At 34.7% G+C, this 15,791-nt stretch overlaps 2 protein-coding genes across 3 annotated transcripts; both read right to left on the minus strand.

Annotated features, from left to right (window-relative positions):
• Positions 1-996: 996 nt before the first annotated feature.
• LOC129287482 (growth-regulating factor 5-like) lies at positions 997-2,801 on the minus strand. 2 transcript variants are annotated; one of them, XM_054923664.1, is made up of 4 exons: positions 2,373-2,801; positions 1,784-2,279; positions 1,360-1,703; positions 997-1,236 (listed from the first exon to the last, which is right to left on the minus strand). In XM_054923664.1, exons 1-3 carry the CDS (start codon positions 2,566-2,568, stop codon positions 1,361-1,363), a joined length of 1,035 nt encoding a protein of 344 aa, XP_054779639.1. In that variant the 5' UTR covers positions 2,569-2,801; the 3' UTR covers positions 997-1,236; position 1,360. The 2 variants fall into 2 exon arrangements, with proteins under 2 accessions (XP_054779639.1, XP_054779638.1); XM_054923663.1 differs by having other exon boundaries at positions 1,784-2,801.
• A 4,796-nt stretch (positions 2,802-7,597) lies between these two features.
• Positions 7,598-11,310, minus strand: LOC129289403 (probable GTP diphosphokinase RSH3, chloroplastic). Its single transcript, XM_054926165.1, has 6 exons — positions 10,111-11,310; positions 9,831-10,016; positions 8,927-9,387; positions 8,666-8,824; positions 8,220-8,571; positions 7,598-8,045 (listed from the first exon to the last, which is right to left on the minus strand). Exons 1-6 carry the CDS (start codon positions 10,834-10,836, stop codon positions 7,743-7,745), a joined length of 2,187 nt encoding a protein of 728 aa, XP_054782140.1. The 5' UTR covers positions 10,837-11,310; the 3' UTR covers positions 7,598-7,742.
• Positions 11,311-15,791: the final 4,481 nt, after the last annotated feature.

A 15,791-nucleotide genomic window follows, 5' to 3' on the forward strand; every position in this document is an offset into this window, starting at 1 on the left:
CTCTGCTAAATTTGATTTCATTCTGGTAAAGCCCCGCACAGGCATGCGCAATGGAATGATAATTCTTTGAAAAGAGGTGAAATAGTGTTTACTTTTTTTCATGTTTGATATTTCGTGTGGACTGTGTTCTTGGTTGGCCAAGCCAAGGAGATTGCGTGCACGGAGGGGACGACTCTTTCAGACCCGAACTGACCTAACAAAATACACGTTGTTGAAATGTGATTTAAAAATCTTGTATTTGTACTAAGGTCTAACGTAGCTTGAATACAATCATGGGGGCTCTGCTTAGTTGGTCAATTCTGAGGGATGCTGAATCTGAGAATATGTTCCAACAACGCAGAGACTAAGGTCTTATTTCGTTCAATTTATTTCGAGTGTTTCCTGAAATGGTTCTCCTTGAACCTTTTCCCCAACGGACAAGAAATTCGCAGGGTATGCCCGAATATGACATGCTTTCGTTCTGAACACTATCGAGTTGATGAAATTTTCTGTCCCCAACAAATAATTAAGAACAATTTATCTTACTTAAGCATACCTTGACTTTGTTAATTATAAATTTACTTGTATTGAGGTCTGGGGGGTCCTTGGACTCTTTAACAGAAATTAATTTCTTGTCCAGACTACTTTATTAGTCACAATATTTGGTAAGCTTTTTAGTCTGTCAATTGTGAGATTAGATTATTGCTTTCCTAAGCCAGTTGCCAAAGGAAGGCAAAGAAAGAAAGCAGAATCAAGGAGTCGTTTGAGTCTAACGAAAGCATAAATATGTGAACCACTGTTTGATTAAACTTTGAAACTGAAACCCTAGCTGTGAAATCTGAGTAGCGACAGAGAATTTTGTAGTTTTCTGTTCAGGAGCCAGGAGGGCTTCAGGGAGCTAGTGTATCCCTCAGAGTGTTGGTACAATTTACTTGTTATTCATTCCACATGTTGTGTGTTGGTCCATGGACATATTCAGAAGAAGCAGAAGCTATTATAAAAGTAGAGACTGCGGAGTAACAACACTATGCTTTCCAGTCAAACAACAAACTGTGCAAATCTGAGACAACTTTTTTCCCTTCGCGGAGAAGAAAGTAAATACATAAATATCACGAAAAGTACGGGCACAGATAACAGATCCTCTTCCTGTGGCCCCCTACATAACTCAACAAAGACCATTCTTTTGCAAAAGAAAGCTACCCCTGCTATACAAAGATCTTTTATCTGCGGTACCGCTTCACGAGTCTTATCATTCATCTGCCCAGAAAAAGGAGGTTAAATAAATTAAAAGAACTACACAGATTATATAGATAAGCATAGAAGGGAATATTAAGGCGCCAAGTACATGAAGAAGAGGAAGCCTAGAAAATAAAACATTACCTTAGGGGATTCTGGAATTTGAAGCAAGATCAAGCCAGGAATCTGTGTCCTTTGGAGGCCATTCACCAAAGAAATGATGAAGGGATCTCTGGGTCATCTCAGTTTCACTCTCATGCTTTAGTTGTCCTGGTGATTTGAAGTCTCTTTCCAGAACAAAGCAATGTTGCCCTTCTTGTTGCCTTGGAGTTGGATTATCATTCATGTTTGGGAACTGTGACTTTGAATGAGGTTCACAGGAGCTCATTGGTAATTGTTGATAGGAATCAGGAAAGCTCCTAACGCCCCCTGAGGCTTCTGGGAAGAAAGCTCTTTCATCCACACCTCCCCTCATTCCATGAACATGCCTGGTGGAAAAAAACTCGGTTACTAATTATAACCAATACAAAGAACTTAATAAGAAGTTAACCCTTCGTTCCAGACAAACCTATAGTACTCATCCCTAGAATAAGATCCAGAGTCTAAAAATAGCTGGTGGGTATTGCTTTTTTGAGAAGGAAAATCATAGTCCAGAGGTCTACATGAGGTTGAATGGGTGTAGAACAAGGGGCTGAGAGAAGAGTTTTGGTAAATATGGGAATAATAAGGTTGGGAATCAGAGGGCATAGAAGAGGGCAATATAGCGAGAGGGAAAGAAGTTGTTGAGGGTGGATTGGGATTGATCATGGTAAGGCTTGTGTTACTACATGATGAAGAGACTGGCTGTGATGTGTTTGTTGAAATTCCAGTTGTTGCTGTTGCTGAAGAAATTTCCACAGGCTTTCTTGAACGGTTTCTCCCCCTGTGCATGTGCCTCTCACAGTATTTTGAGTCCGGATAGGCTTCCTTTGAGCATCTCCATTTCTTGCCATCTGTTCTTCTGCACCTCCCTGGCTCTGGGTCTACTTTTCTGCCATATCCCATTTCTAGGCATCCCCATCCAACTGCAGCAATATAGATTAAAAAGAAGAAGTAAAAGAGAATAAAAACTGAAACATAATCTTTAATAACCACGAAATAACATGCTTCATTCCTACTTGGATGGAAGGGGAAGAGCCTTGAAGAAGAAGAAGACAGTGAAGAGTCTAGGCTTCTTTTGACAGAGTAAATGAGATCAGGTGGGATTGGGCTCCCTGAGACCAGGTATTTAAAAATAAGAGCTTGTTGTTCAAGTTCCTGCCATTGAATTGCTGTAAAAGGAGATCTGTTTGTTACACTTGTTTGACTTATCATTTTCGACACCAAAGGCTTTATATATAAATATATATTGTAACTATGCAGTGATGAAGCAGAACTCGAGAGATTTCAAAGACAAAAAGGACATGGATTTCTTTTTGTTTCTGAAGTGAAGGGCTTATTTGAGGGAGTCATTGGCTAAGAATCTTCTTCCTGTGCATGGATAAGAGTCGAGACTAATGGCTCCCTGATGACATACTACTGCTGGGCTTTGTGAGCGGGTGAGTGAGAGTGTGAGTGCGCTCTTGCTCTTGTAAGTTATAGTGACTGAACATCTAATGGGTTTTGTCTCTTTGTCCTGCCGCTGCTGCCGTAGTCTCTGACATGTTTGCAAAAATCCATAAATAAGTGAACAAAACGTAAGAAAGCAAAATTAATAAAATTCAAATAAAGGAGGACCATGCACCTTTGGGTTTGCTGTCTCTTCATATTACGTCCTGGAAAATAGTGTCATCTGATTATGTTTGAAGCGTAAGCTCCTCGGCTTCAAGACACTACAGACTACAGCAAGGTTTGCCTTTATACTAATGAAATTTTGGATATTTGAAGACATTTTAAAAAAATAATAATAATAAAATATTTTTTAAATATATAAATAATAATTTAATTGTTTAAAATACTATAAATTTTTTTGAATTTTTAAGGAGTTTTTTATTATTAATAAATTTATATAAATTATTAAATTATTCTTATTAAAAAAATAATTCACAATTTTTTTATATGTACAACTTTTTTTTATATTTATAATAATGTAATAATAAATAAAAAATTTAACATGCAAAATTATGATTTACTGTTGCATTGTTGCGAATTAAAAACAAAAGTTGTAAATATAAAAAGAAAAGTTGTGAATCATTTATTTTCAACAAGGGTAATTTAATAATTTATATAAATTCATTAATGACAAAAAAGTTTTTAAAGACTTCAGAAAAATTATAATATTTTGAGTAATTAAATTGTCATTTATATATTTTAAAAAGATTTTATTATTATTTTTTCTTTTAAAAATAGTCACATTGTTGGTATATTACATTATTACTTTATTATTACAAGAACTTATCAGTAGTAACTTTACATAAATTAAAAAGTTCAATCAAAATTAGTCAGTGTTTCTAAAAAACAAATTTTAAATTACCCAACATGAATTTCGAAGTTACAAAGAAATAATGTTTATACAATTCAGTTATCTTTTGTACAATCTTTTTGGTTTTTGTTTGTTTTGGTTGGCAATAACTGATGCGTTTCGCTCCTAATTTTCCAGCAATGTTGTTCATTAATTTATTATAAAGTAGATGTGGTTCTAGTTTGCTCATCATAACCTCCCGCAAGTTTGCACATTCAACACGATCCCCTTTTAACCAGAACCAGAAGGTTGCCACGTAAACATTTTGGTGATTAGGTCATGAGCAAATTATTAGTAGGTTTTTGTGGTTCAATAAGGGAAACGAGCACTTCAATCAGGAAAGTAATAAAAGTGCTGATGGCTTAATTTGGAGTTTATTTTAGTAATATGAGAATGATTATTATGTTTCGGAAGGAAGGAAGGGAGTTAGAGAGATGGTTAACCAATAAAATTTTGCTCAGTTAATAATGATTTGGTTAATGACCCACAAAGTCATGATTTTAAATCGCACTACCAGTATGAGAACTTTGTAATTTGTAATTGTGAGCTTAAAAACATGTATTGGTCCAAGCAAGTTACTAAGACCCAACTCAACTGAAGTTTTAAGAAAAAATCACAATTAAAGATCATTAGAAACAATTAATTACTCTACGTGATTAAATAATTTTAATATTTATTTTGTAAGATCAAAAGACTTAAATGTAATTAAAATTTACTGTGAAAAGATAAAATTACCTCACATAATTATATATACTCTTTTAATAACAAGTCTCTATTAAAAAAAATAAAACAATTCTAATTTCATTTTAGTAATAATCAATTTTTTATTAATAATTCTAAAAATTAACTTGGTGATGGGGAGAAATAAATACTATAATTTAGTAAATAAATTTGTATTAAAAAATTATTTACATTTTAACAATAATTAATTTTCTCAATACAAATAACATATATGAGGGATTATATTTAAATCTTTTAATTCGATAGCGTAATATCAAAATTATTTTAATCTTGCAAAGCAAATAATCGTGCTCAATGGCATGTGATCGTGATTTTCCTGAATTTTAATGAAAACATGTTAGAAACTGATGGCTAAATAAAGGAGACAGGAAGTAGAATTTGTTTGTTTGTAATTAAGTTGGGAAGTGAAAGGAGTGGGCAGGAGGTGTCAGGTAAGGAAAGTAATAAAACTCTGTCCTTCCCTCCGCCACCTTCATTCATTTCCCTACACTTAGCTCCATCTCTCTCTTTCCCTCAATTCTTTTTTTTCTTTTTTAAGATGATATTAAATGTAAATATTATCATACTCAATTGAAGATTTCAAAAGTGTTTTATGTATATTCACATGGATTCATACACTCGAACTCGATATGTCATTTTTATGTGACTGCATTACATTAATCTATTACGACCCATGCAAGTTGGTGACAATACTAAACTCTAAATATCAGCTTAATTAATCATGCAAACTCTTCTATGATTTGTTTTATTTCCAAATTCGAATTCAAAAACGTTAAGTCAAAAGTGTTGAACCTTTCTACGGCTTATCACAAGTGCCGTTGTCTCCTAGTTCTTTGGTTTTTTTTTTTTTTTTGCTTCCACGTTTACATTTCTACACAGGCCGTGCATCACCTTCTATGTGACGTCACATCGGCATACTATTTTGTGTACGGAAAATATTGCTTCCCCTTCTCATTCCTTATCGTGGAGAAATTGGATATATAATCAGGATATGGGATAAACCTTATTCATGGTCGATGACTCTGCGTGTGGAACTGCCAGAGAAAAGCAGGGATATGTGTGTAATATATAAAAACTCAACGGTATTTTTTCTGATTCTCTCATCACTTTCTCTGTGGAGTATACGAGACATAAGAGTTGGGGTTACGAGAAATTATTCTCTATAAGTTCTCATTATATTTCAGCCATCATCATTTTTTTGTTTTCATCAGTCCTTGATGTTGCTAGCTTTTTAAAAGTAACATGGCATCTTAGTACCAACAATGATGGATGAGTCAAATGAAAGGACTTCGAAACTCCTTAAACATAATTTGGATGATAACATGTAATACGAGTTACCAGAAAGTTATTATCAACACATTACCATCCAAGTCCATTTAATTAACAGTTGGTCTGCTTGCGGTTGGCAAAGGAGGGCTTTTCCTGGATGCCCATCATCATCTTAATATATAAAACTCATATCGTTCTGTTTGTGGAATGAGTAAAGTTTGCTTTTTAGGGCATGGTGACGGGTTAGTCCTAGGGTTTTTAATGTGGCTACTCTTTCCTAGCCAGCTAGGCTGCCTAAAAGACTTTAACCGCATGTGCTCCTCACCTACAAGCTGTGAATTTTTGTCTCTAGGTTCACTTGGTTCCTATCACAAGTCAACTAACTTTTGCCTTTATAGAGTGTGTGTACATATGTATATGCAAGCACAACATGTACGACTCTTTGACATTGATTCGCTGTTTCAAAGCTATTTTTTCACGTAAATTATTTTTTGGTGTCATTAAACGAGCTTGAAGCATTTATACTTGGTTGTCTGTATTAGGTTCCTGTGACAGGGAGGTACCAAGCAAGCAGACTATCTTTTTCTCCCTTGCAAAGAATCTCAAAGACAGAACGGCAATAAACTGCGGACGCGTTTCAAAGTTGAAACTGTTAAAAACAGTGTTACTGCAGAAGCTATAGAGTGTAGAGGAAGCCAGCTAGCAGGGGTGGGTCATGAGCATTCATTTTGCATCAAAGGCATTTTTGACCCAGTCAATGAAAGTCCAATATTGCAATCTAACGTAAGAAAGATACGATAGGATCAAATCCAGTGTAAAGGCTCGCTCTTGTGTTGTGTGGCGTAATTTACTCAAAACTGAGTCTGCTTTGTCATTGGACATGACCATGGCTTTAACACAACCTTTGGGATTGTGTACACTTGGTGAACATGCTTAATGAAAAATTAAAGCTGTGAATATTGGCCCCCGTGAATAGTCTTCGTTCAGAGTGCTGAATTGAAGTTCATATGACACGGTCCAAGCAAGTCCAGAATCTATTTACCGTTTCACTGCTGCATCAATTTTAATGGAGATCACTAACTCGCTTACATAACGGACATGGTTGTGACAATGAAACTTCACATTTTTAGTATACACTAAGTAATTAATTTTCCACATTAATGTGGAGATTAACTTCTTGTCGGTGAGTTGGCTCAAAAAAGTCAATCTGTAAATTCAATCTTCACCCCTCCGCGCACTGGTGATCTCATAAATGAGTTTTTCAAGTGGTTTTATCGTGATCTTGTATTTCAAAAAAAAAAAAAAAGTTTCTCAAGTCAAGTTGCTTTGCACTTAATTGTTCCATTTCAGTGAAAGAGATGAGATGGAAGCCCAAGGATCTGGGATATGTTGTTCGGAACATTTGCCTCAGCTTTTCAAACTCAGTTCTTTGCTTTTTTGGGCTACAAAAACCCCACTTCTTAACAAAAAATGGACTTTCCTTTACTGGGCTTTCTTCCTTCAACCTAAAAGCCTCAAATTATAAACAACTGCTCAAGGCTTTCTGCTTGAGCATTATTCAGCATGGCCTAACAGGTCTTTTGTTTTTTTGTTTTTTTTTTTGGGTGGGAAAAGAGCATAACAATTTAGGTTAAAAAATGTAAACAAAGTTATTTTGTTATTAACAAAAAATAAAAAATAAATTTTATCTTACCAACTCTCTTGATTGTAATATAATCTTAGAATTAGCTTTACATTGCCTCCCAGAAGAGGACACTTCGGCTTTTCGATCTTAACAAACGGAGCTCAACCGCCCTAGATTTTCAGAGGATCTCATTATCTTCGCTTTCTCTCTGTCAACCAAATCGATTTCTTTGACATTAAATGTGAAGATGCGAGTGAACAATGAGCATGTGCCCTCAATCATCCGGAGCATTATCATTGAATCGAAGTTAGCGAGTTGATGGCGGAAAAATAGAGGTGTTCTGTACAAATATGCATTTGTGCAATTAAGTGTCGCTAACTATAGTATCTTTGTCATGTTAAAACCAAACAACGGTCAGCTTCTTGAGCCAACCATGCCAGTTGAAGCAGGTGCAGGTACAGTTAACTGTCTATTATACATACGCTGGATTTCTTCCCTATATTCTGTCAGAGACTTGTCAGGTATGGCAGGTGTAAGCTCCACCACATCTCCCATATTCAACTTACACTTGGGATCACTCACAGGGTCATAGTTCAGTCTTGGCCTTAGTTCTTCTTTCAATGGAAATCTGTATGGGGTCCATTTAGAGCTTCCTCGCCCAGCTCTTTCCAGCAAGTCCATCACCGTCGAGTTTGCAGGAAACTCTTGGACTGACATCTGCGTATGTACACGCCAAGACAGGCACAATGAGTACAAACTATTTACATGATAGGACGTTTTAAGCAAATAAAACCTTATCATACTGTGCAAGAAACCTAAAAAGTTCTAAAAATCAAAACCTGGCCAGAAAATAAAACATGGAATTCAGATGTGTAAATATGTGACACAAACCTTATCATTCTCGATCAAGATGATGAACACAGGGCCATCCTGACCACAATGGGGCTTGTAAGAATGTGGGCAATCATCAGCATGGGAAGGGAACTTGCATGGCGGCTTGATTGAATCGGCACATCCCACAGCCGAACAATCTTTATTCATTGTCTCACAATGCCAGGTGACAACCCATCGAGCCCACTCAACCATCTGAAGCACAAATGAAGAATGCTGGCAATCACCTTCCTTGTATCTCCAATGAGCAGCAAATCCAAATTCTGCTTGCAGATGCATCTCTTTTGTCCGGATTTGTACTTCAAGGGGAAGCTTGCCTTCACCCATCACAACAGCATGCAGAGATTTATACCTATAGTCACAAAATGAAAGAATCAGACAAAATATGGATAACCAAATGCAAGTTTAGACTTCAGAGAACCGATCCTAAGTTACCTATTACATACCCATTGAACTTAGGATGTTGAATGTAGTCTTTGAACTTTCCAGGTACCTCAGACCATAACCAGTGAACAACTGTCAAGGCTTTATAACAGTCCTCCTCCTTGTCAACAATCAGGCGCAGCCCATAAATATCATGAATGTCATTCATGGTTAGCTTTTTCCTGCAAGTATATACATGCATCAATAAACATTTGAGAATCCTTCGCTCATACTCTGCCGCAAGTAGCAAGTACAAAACAAATTAAGGGAGAGGTGGTACGTACTTCAGCATTTTGCAATAAATGCTATACAGGCTCTTGTGCCGCCCAGAAAGGACATGGTAAGAAATTCCCTCATCTTTAAGTGCTTGCTCTAATTTCTCTATAGCAGAAGTGATCATTGCATCATCGAATGATTCCACAAGCTTTGAAGAAATTTCCTGATGCTGTTCTGGATTGAGATGCTTGAAACACAAGTTCTCCAATTGCTCCTTCCAACTAGATATTCCCAATCGATTGGCCAAAGGTGCAAAAATCTCCAAGGTCTCCTTCGCAAACCTTTGCCGCTTGGCCACTGGCAGAGCATCTAGTGTCATCATATTGTGCAAGCGATCTGCCAATTTGATGAGAACAGCTCTTGCATCAACCATGGCAAGGAACATGGTATGCAGCCGATCCGCCTCAACTGACTTGCTGGCTGTATTGTTCTCTCGTGCAAGCTTGCTCAAGTGACTTAGCTTAGAAACCTAAAATACCATAGAGAAATTAGAAAGAACTCTCGAGGGATCAGACACTCAACATTCAAAATTCATTACATGCATAACAGCTACGGGCAATTTTCAGTATAGATTCCTCAATTGCAAGCAACAGAACAGATAATAAATCATCAACGCTGTTCATAGAATGCGAGATGAACAGAAAATTCTGCGCTATCATACAGGAGGATAAACAGTGATTTGATTCACAAGTTGAAAAGTAATGTCACCAGGCTATTAGAACTCAAGCTACAATGATCATGAAAATGAGACAATGAAAATAAAAAATAACACTTTTTAAGAACTTGCTTAATGAGTGGAGATTAAGAGAAGGATTATTTAAGATGAACATCCAATATCAAATTCAATGCAAATTCGGAACAAAATTTAACGAACACCAGATTGATTTACATCTCAAGATATATTCTCCTCACCCCTTCAACTAAATCAGCAACCCCAGCGCCAAAAACCCCAAAGATGTAATCGTAAGTCAAAAACGAGTCATCAAGTGAATCGTGCAAAAGCCCTGCAGCCACAACTGTGGAATTGGCACCAATCAGAGCAAGCAGAACAGCTGTTTCAACACAATGCTGCAAATATGGATCACCAGAAGCTCGCATCTACATAAAAATATTCAAAATCTTTCAACTCACAACAATATAACCACAAACCATATGATCCATGCATAAAAATGATGTATTTCGATTAATTTACCTGCCCTCTATGGGCTCTCTCGGCTTCGCAGAAAGCCTTAATGACGAATTCTTCACAAAAGATCTTGTGTTTCAACTGGGCACCCACAAGCAATTCTCTAGCGTACGGCTCGAAAGTTACCCCGACAAAAGAATCCTCCAAATTAAAGGTCAGTTCATCCGCTATGGAAGATGAAGAACCCAAATCTAAGACACCACCACGAAACTCGAAACTTCGCGAATTGTAATCCAAGCATGAACCCAATGAATTTCTCACAAAGCCATCTAACAATCCACTGTCCCGACATCGAATCGAGCTATCGCCTCCGATCCTCATTGGGGAACTCCTTGCGGAACCAGAAACGCTACTGCTACTACATGAAACGGGTCCTTGGAATACCGAAACGGGGCTCTGATCTCTTTTCCAAGAAGATCCAACAAATTTGCTCGGCGAATAGGAAAAGGAGCTGCTCAGCTCCTTCAATTCAGACAAAGAACCCAATTCCTCTCCGCCACCGGAAAAGCTCGACAAAGGAACGGGCTTCACCGTCGGCGAGGAGAATAAGCACGAGAGGCCACTCATTCCCGGTTTCTGAGATGTGGACGCCGTCGTGGAAGACGACGATGAGGACGATCGCGAACCCAAGTCGAAATCGTATGATGCATAGGTGTTGATATGGCAAGGGTGCGCAGTGGAGCACACACTGCTCGGTGGGCTAGCACATAAAGCTATAGTAGACACCGTCATGTTTCTTCTTCGCTTCGCCTAATATGACTGGTTTGTGATCCCAAACTAACAATAAATATAATTCTTTAAAAAAACATAAAGTCAAATATATGAATCAGCAAACTATTTAATTTCTCCCCGGAAACACAAGCAATTTCTTCAAGCTGCAATGATTTTCAGCGACAACGAGTTTTTCTTTTCTACGCCTATGGACAGTTTTGTAAAACCCACTGCCAGAAAAGAAGCAGACAGACAATTTGATATGTGTCTGTACAGCAACAAATTTGAACAATTTAAAGATCCAGCGCCGATTTGAGAAGCATGAGGAAGAAAATGAACAGGGATGTATATACAGATTTTTTAGAACAGAGAGGTATAGAAAGAAAAGAGCCTAAATAGAGAGGAATTTACAACAAGTTCACGCGATTGATTTTCGAGGAAAGAGGGAGAGACAGTCAAATGCGATTGGAAATTAAACGAAGGCTGCGACTTGGATTTATCTCCGAAGAATCTGTCCGGTGTATTCTTTTCCTGGAGCTACTTGTGTTGTGTAGGATATTGCTGAAGGGTGAGAGGGCCGGAAATGGGGCCGGGGTGGTAAGTTACGGTTTTGACCTCAAATCAATCCGCTAATGACGGAACGTCCAATTGCCAGTAATCATATTCCTAAATGGGGATTTAGGATTAAAATAAAACAGAGATTAGAAACTTCTGTGATGAGCCGGTGGATTTCAGTTCATTGATGTAAATTTGGCAATGTTTTGGCACCAATGAATCTAGACGATCTTCACTCTTCAGGGGAGACCGGGAGATGAGAATTGACAAGTTTAAGAAAAGCCCGCAAAAAACAAAAGAAAAGGGGGGGGGGGGGAGTAACCATAGTTAGTGGTTGGGCGTGATTTATATTCTTAAGAAATATGCTTCAGTGATCTTGGGCAGGGAAAGGAATATATCCTCTCTTAAAGGAAATGATACAAATCTGCAAGCACAAGGTATCATTCTCTATGTTCTGTCCCCAGTAATCTCCCTCAACTATACTCACCCTTTATATTGTAGGATTTTATCTCTTTAACGGTAAAAATATTATATATTAGATTGGATTAGATTCAGCAATTGCATACATTTTTTTCTTGGGGATTTTTTTTTTTTTAACTTTCATCCCGGTATCTCATATCTTTGATCAAAACTAATCTAGGTAACTTGTGAGCGCATCTTTACAAGACATAACTCCCACCAAAAATTTAATTGTTATTATATATCCGAGGCTCAAATTAGATATATTTGATTAAACTCGATCAACTCATAACTAGTTAATTAGAATGTTTGATGGTTCATTTAGTAAATTGTTAGAGAAGCCAATGGTTTTATAATCTAGTAACATGTCAACTCCTTCTAAGTGGGGGGTTGCAGTGCCGATTTTTAACCTCATGCCGTTAGCTCCTATTTTCTCTAATAAAAAAAAGTAAAATTTTTTTAATAAAACTGAAAAATGCATTGCTAAATCAAAGGAAATTACTGTTAAATGTCAGAGAAGTGTTAAAGTTACCTTTGATAGCTTTACATTTTTTTTAAATTTTAACCATGTATTCAATTTAAGGGTATTTAAGTCAATTCTCCTACAACCAGATTTGTCAAAAAAATGTACCGGGCTTTGTTAGTATTTTGAAATTAGTTAAAACTTAAATTAAATTAATTAATTTTTTTAAGACTTAGTTGCTATCATTGTTGTCAAACTATCGGGTTGACTCTCCAAATCTAACGATTTTGAGTTTTTAGCTCACAAAATTATATCAACTTATTCATAAATTTTAATTAAATACAAACTTAATTAAATACATAAATTTATTGTTTTTATATTTCTATATTTTAAAATTATGTCAACCAATTCATAAATTTGAACTAAATGTAAACTTAATTAAATTTTTTAAGCTCATCAATTTTTTACCAAGTTGATGAGTGAGTTAAGAATATATTATATAAAACTCGATTCATAGAAGTGATAGAACCTGATTCAAAGAGAAAAAAAAACTTAAAAAGCAAAAATTAATATTGATAAAAAAGAAAATAAAAAATACCAAGAATTAATTAATCTATTATGAAAAAATTTTGTTTGGTATGATTATATGTTAATGCAGATAAATTTAATTTCAATGACTTGTATTTAAAATATATTTAAATTAAAGTATGATTATATTTTATATTTTAATTATTTAATCATATATTTTTAATAAATATTTATTAATAAAGATAAAGTATATTATCTAAGTTTATAATTTGAATTGATATTCCTGTCTCGCAAGTTTGACTAACCTTGGTTGCCATTATAACAAATCTGGTAAGAGATGAAAAGGGCAAAGAAATGGTAAGAAAAAAGGATGGGATTTTTGGTGATGTCATCAATGAACAAGTTGGGCAATAAAAGATTAGAGCAGGTGGGAGCCATCAATGGGTTTATTATTTTAATTGGTAATTGATCGTGCTGATTCATATTTATCTTCAATTAATTTAAAAAGTAAATGATTATCTGAATCTTTTTTAAGGAGGAAAGGCTTGTAAATGCGATGGCTTAATTGGATTTAAGGCTTTTAATAATTAGTTACCCAAAAGCACAGCGGAGCCACTGGGGTCAACAGAATGAACGCACTACACAGAAAAAACACATAATCATCAATAATTGAAACATTGATTATTGTTTCGGCACCAACAGTTAACCATGCTATCGTGCTTATCTGCTTTATCATTGCCTTGTATTCTCGCCAATAAACAAAAATATGGGAGAAAGCTTCCAGAAGAAGAAACGCTTAACAGTTGTCTGTACTGTGTATTCTTTGAGTAATAATGAAAGGTTAAAATCATCACCTCAGGCCAACAAAGTTATAAAATCATCACTGCATTACAATATACTAACGTAAAATATAAAATTAATTTGTGGTATAAATCAGTCACACTTGACGTATTTGGGTTTTGTACAAAATTTTTCATTCGTTTTTTATACATTTTAATATTCCTCACTGTTTACATAAAGCCACACATAAAGAAAAAGACAGCAGCAAATCGGCGGAGTACACGAAAAACTTCCATTTTCTCTCACCATCTATCCTCTTCTACGTACAACCTACACTCTATCGATGGAGGACCATGCCATAAAATTAATATATTAACCTTCAAAGTCATGAAGCGAATGAATATTACATCTTCTAACCCAACAAAAAATAATTGGTAGAAACCTTCTGGAAGAAGAAACGTATTGCGGGAATCTCTATTCTTTTTAGCTATAAAATCATCCCTCGGCATCAATCTATCCATCAGTGATTTAAAAAATCGAATGGAACCAATCAGCCTAAGTTGATTGGTTTAGATTTCAGTTCGTTTAATATGTAAGAATAATTTTAGAGGTTGTGCCAGATTAGGTCATTTTGGATCGACAATTGGATCAAGAATCGAAATCAAGTCGGAAACTGAATTTGATTTTTAAAAAACCGGGCTGTTAAAAAATTTATTTTTTTAAAAAAAGACCTATTTTTTATCATTTAATATTATATTGTATCATATGACTTGTTAAGTCATGATAAATTTAAAATATTTAGTTTTATTTTTAAATTAAGTAGCAATTTTATATTTATTTCTTAGATTTAAATTATTATATACATATGTATTTTTTTAATTTAATTATTATGTCATTGGTTTAATTATTAATCCAACTTAATTAAACTATAAGAACCATGAATAATTGATCTTTTTGGTTCAGTATACAGTTCAATTTTGAAAATATTGGTATCCATATAAAACATAAATTTATAAACACATAAATCAAAAGGAATATGACCCTTTTGGTTTTATGTAATTTTTGTTTCCTTCAGTCAAATTTCTTCGCCACATGATGTCACCGACTCTGGTACACATTTTTTTTAAACTTTTTATAATATTCGGAAAACGGGTAAATTCTTAAAAGATATATTCAACAAATTTATATAGATTGGAATATAAAAATTGATTGAACAAGTGATGTGCTGAAGATAAATAATTTTTTCATTTGTTAATTTTAAAATGAATAGATGCAAGAAATAGAGGGAAATTAATTGAATGATGGATACGGGATTAAGTTATAAGATTTGTTGGGGAGAAAAAAGATTCACTTGAATAATTAATTAATCCTTATAGTAATTTTGTTTGGAATGAATGGAGCAAAGGTGCGCATGTAAAAATGCAATTATCCACTTGGGCAGGCGAGTTTGCCTCGGCCAGTTGGGTCGTGTGCCATTTGGAGGCAAAATTACGTCGTTGTGGGTCCTGCATGTTCTCGGAATGACGTCGTGGCATGTTTTAAATACTTCCTTTTTTAAAAAATATAAAATATTTTTAATTAAATTTTATCCTTTAATAAAATAATTACTTACTTTTAAATTAGTCTTATCTTTTTATATTTATTTTTATTAAACAACTTATAATAAATATAAAATTATTATTAATAGGAATATTTTAAAAAAAATACAATGATTACATCTTAAAAGATTAAAAATGTCTTATATTTTTTAACATCCAACTCTTTAAAAAATATTTTATATTTTTAATGAAGGAAATATATGTATATATATATTTTGAGTAGGCAAATATTGAAACATTTACAGGCATGATTCAATCCTGCAACTTGAGCAAGCTCAAGAATGCTGCTATGTTAGCCGAAACCCAAGGTTCCTAGCATGTTTTAGATATTTTGAACTTTGAAATAATTTTGGTACGGAAAATAAAATTTAACCAAAAAACTAGAGAAATAAAATATTGGTCGGAATCAATAAAATATCAAGTATACTAGAAACACTGAGTGTTAATTAATAACAAAGAGTTTTTGAATTCTCCTACTACAGTTTACTCATATATAAAAAATATAAAAGAGTAGAATAACAAATGTTTGAATAATGCTAAAGAATTACAAAATATTAAAGATTATAAGGTTAAATGAAATTAAAGCTACACAA

The sequence above is a fragment of the Prosopis cineraria genome, unplaced genomic scaffold, assembly GCF_029017545.1.
Source record: "Prosopis cineraria cultivar Desert tree isolate PC_DT_omini unplaced genomic scaffold, ASM2901754v1 PC12, whole genome shotgun sequence".
Taxonomy (NCBI): Eukaryota; Viridiplantae; Streptophyta; class Magnoliopsida; order Fabales; family Fabaceae; genus Prosopis; species Prosopis cineraria.

Coding starts and splice junctions, on each gene's coding strand:
- LOC129289403 (XM_054926165.1), bottom strand. CDS start 10,836: ATGACGGTGTCTACTATAGCTTTATGTGCTAGCCCACCGAGCAGTGTG. Junction 9,388..9,830: donor TTGCTGATTTAGTTGAAGGG/GTGAGGAGAATA, acceptor ATGGTATTTTAG/GTTTCTAAGCTAAGTCACTT. Junction 8,046..8,219: donor TCTTGATCGAGAATGATAAG/GTTTGTGTCACA, acceptor GTACATACGCAG/ATGTCAGTCCAAGAGTTTCC.
- LOC129287482 (XM_054923663.1), bottom strand. CDS start 2,568: ATGATAAGTCAAACAAGTGTAACAAACAGATCTCCTTTTACAGCAATT. Junction 1,704..1,783: donor TCTAGGGATGAGTACTATAG/GTTTGTCTGGAA, acceptor TTTTTCCACCAG/GCATGTTCATGGAATGAGGG.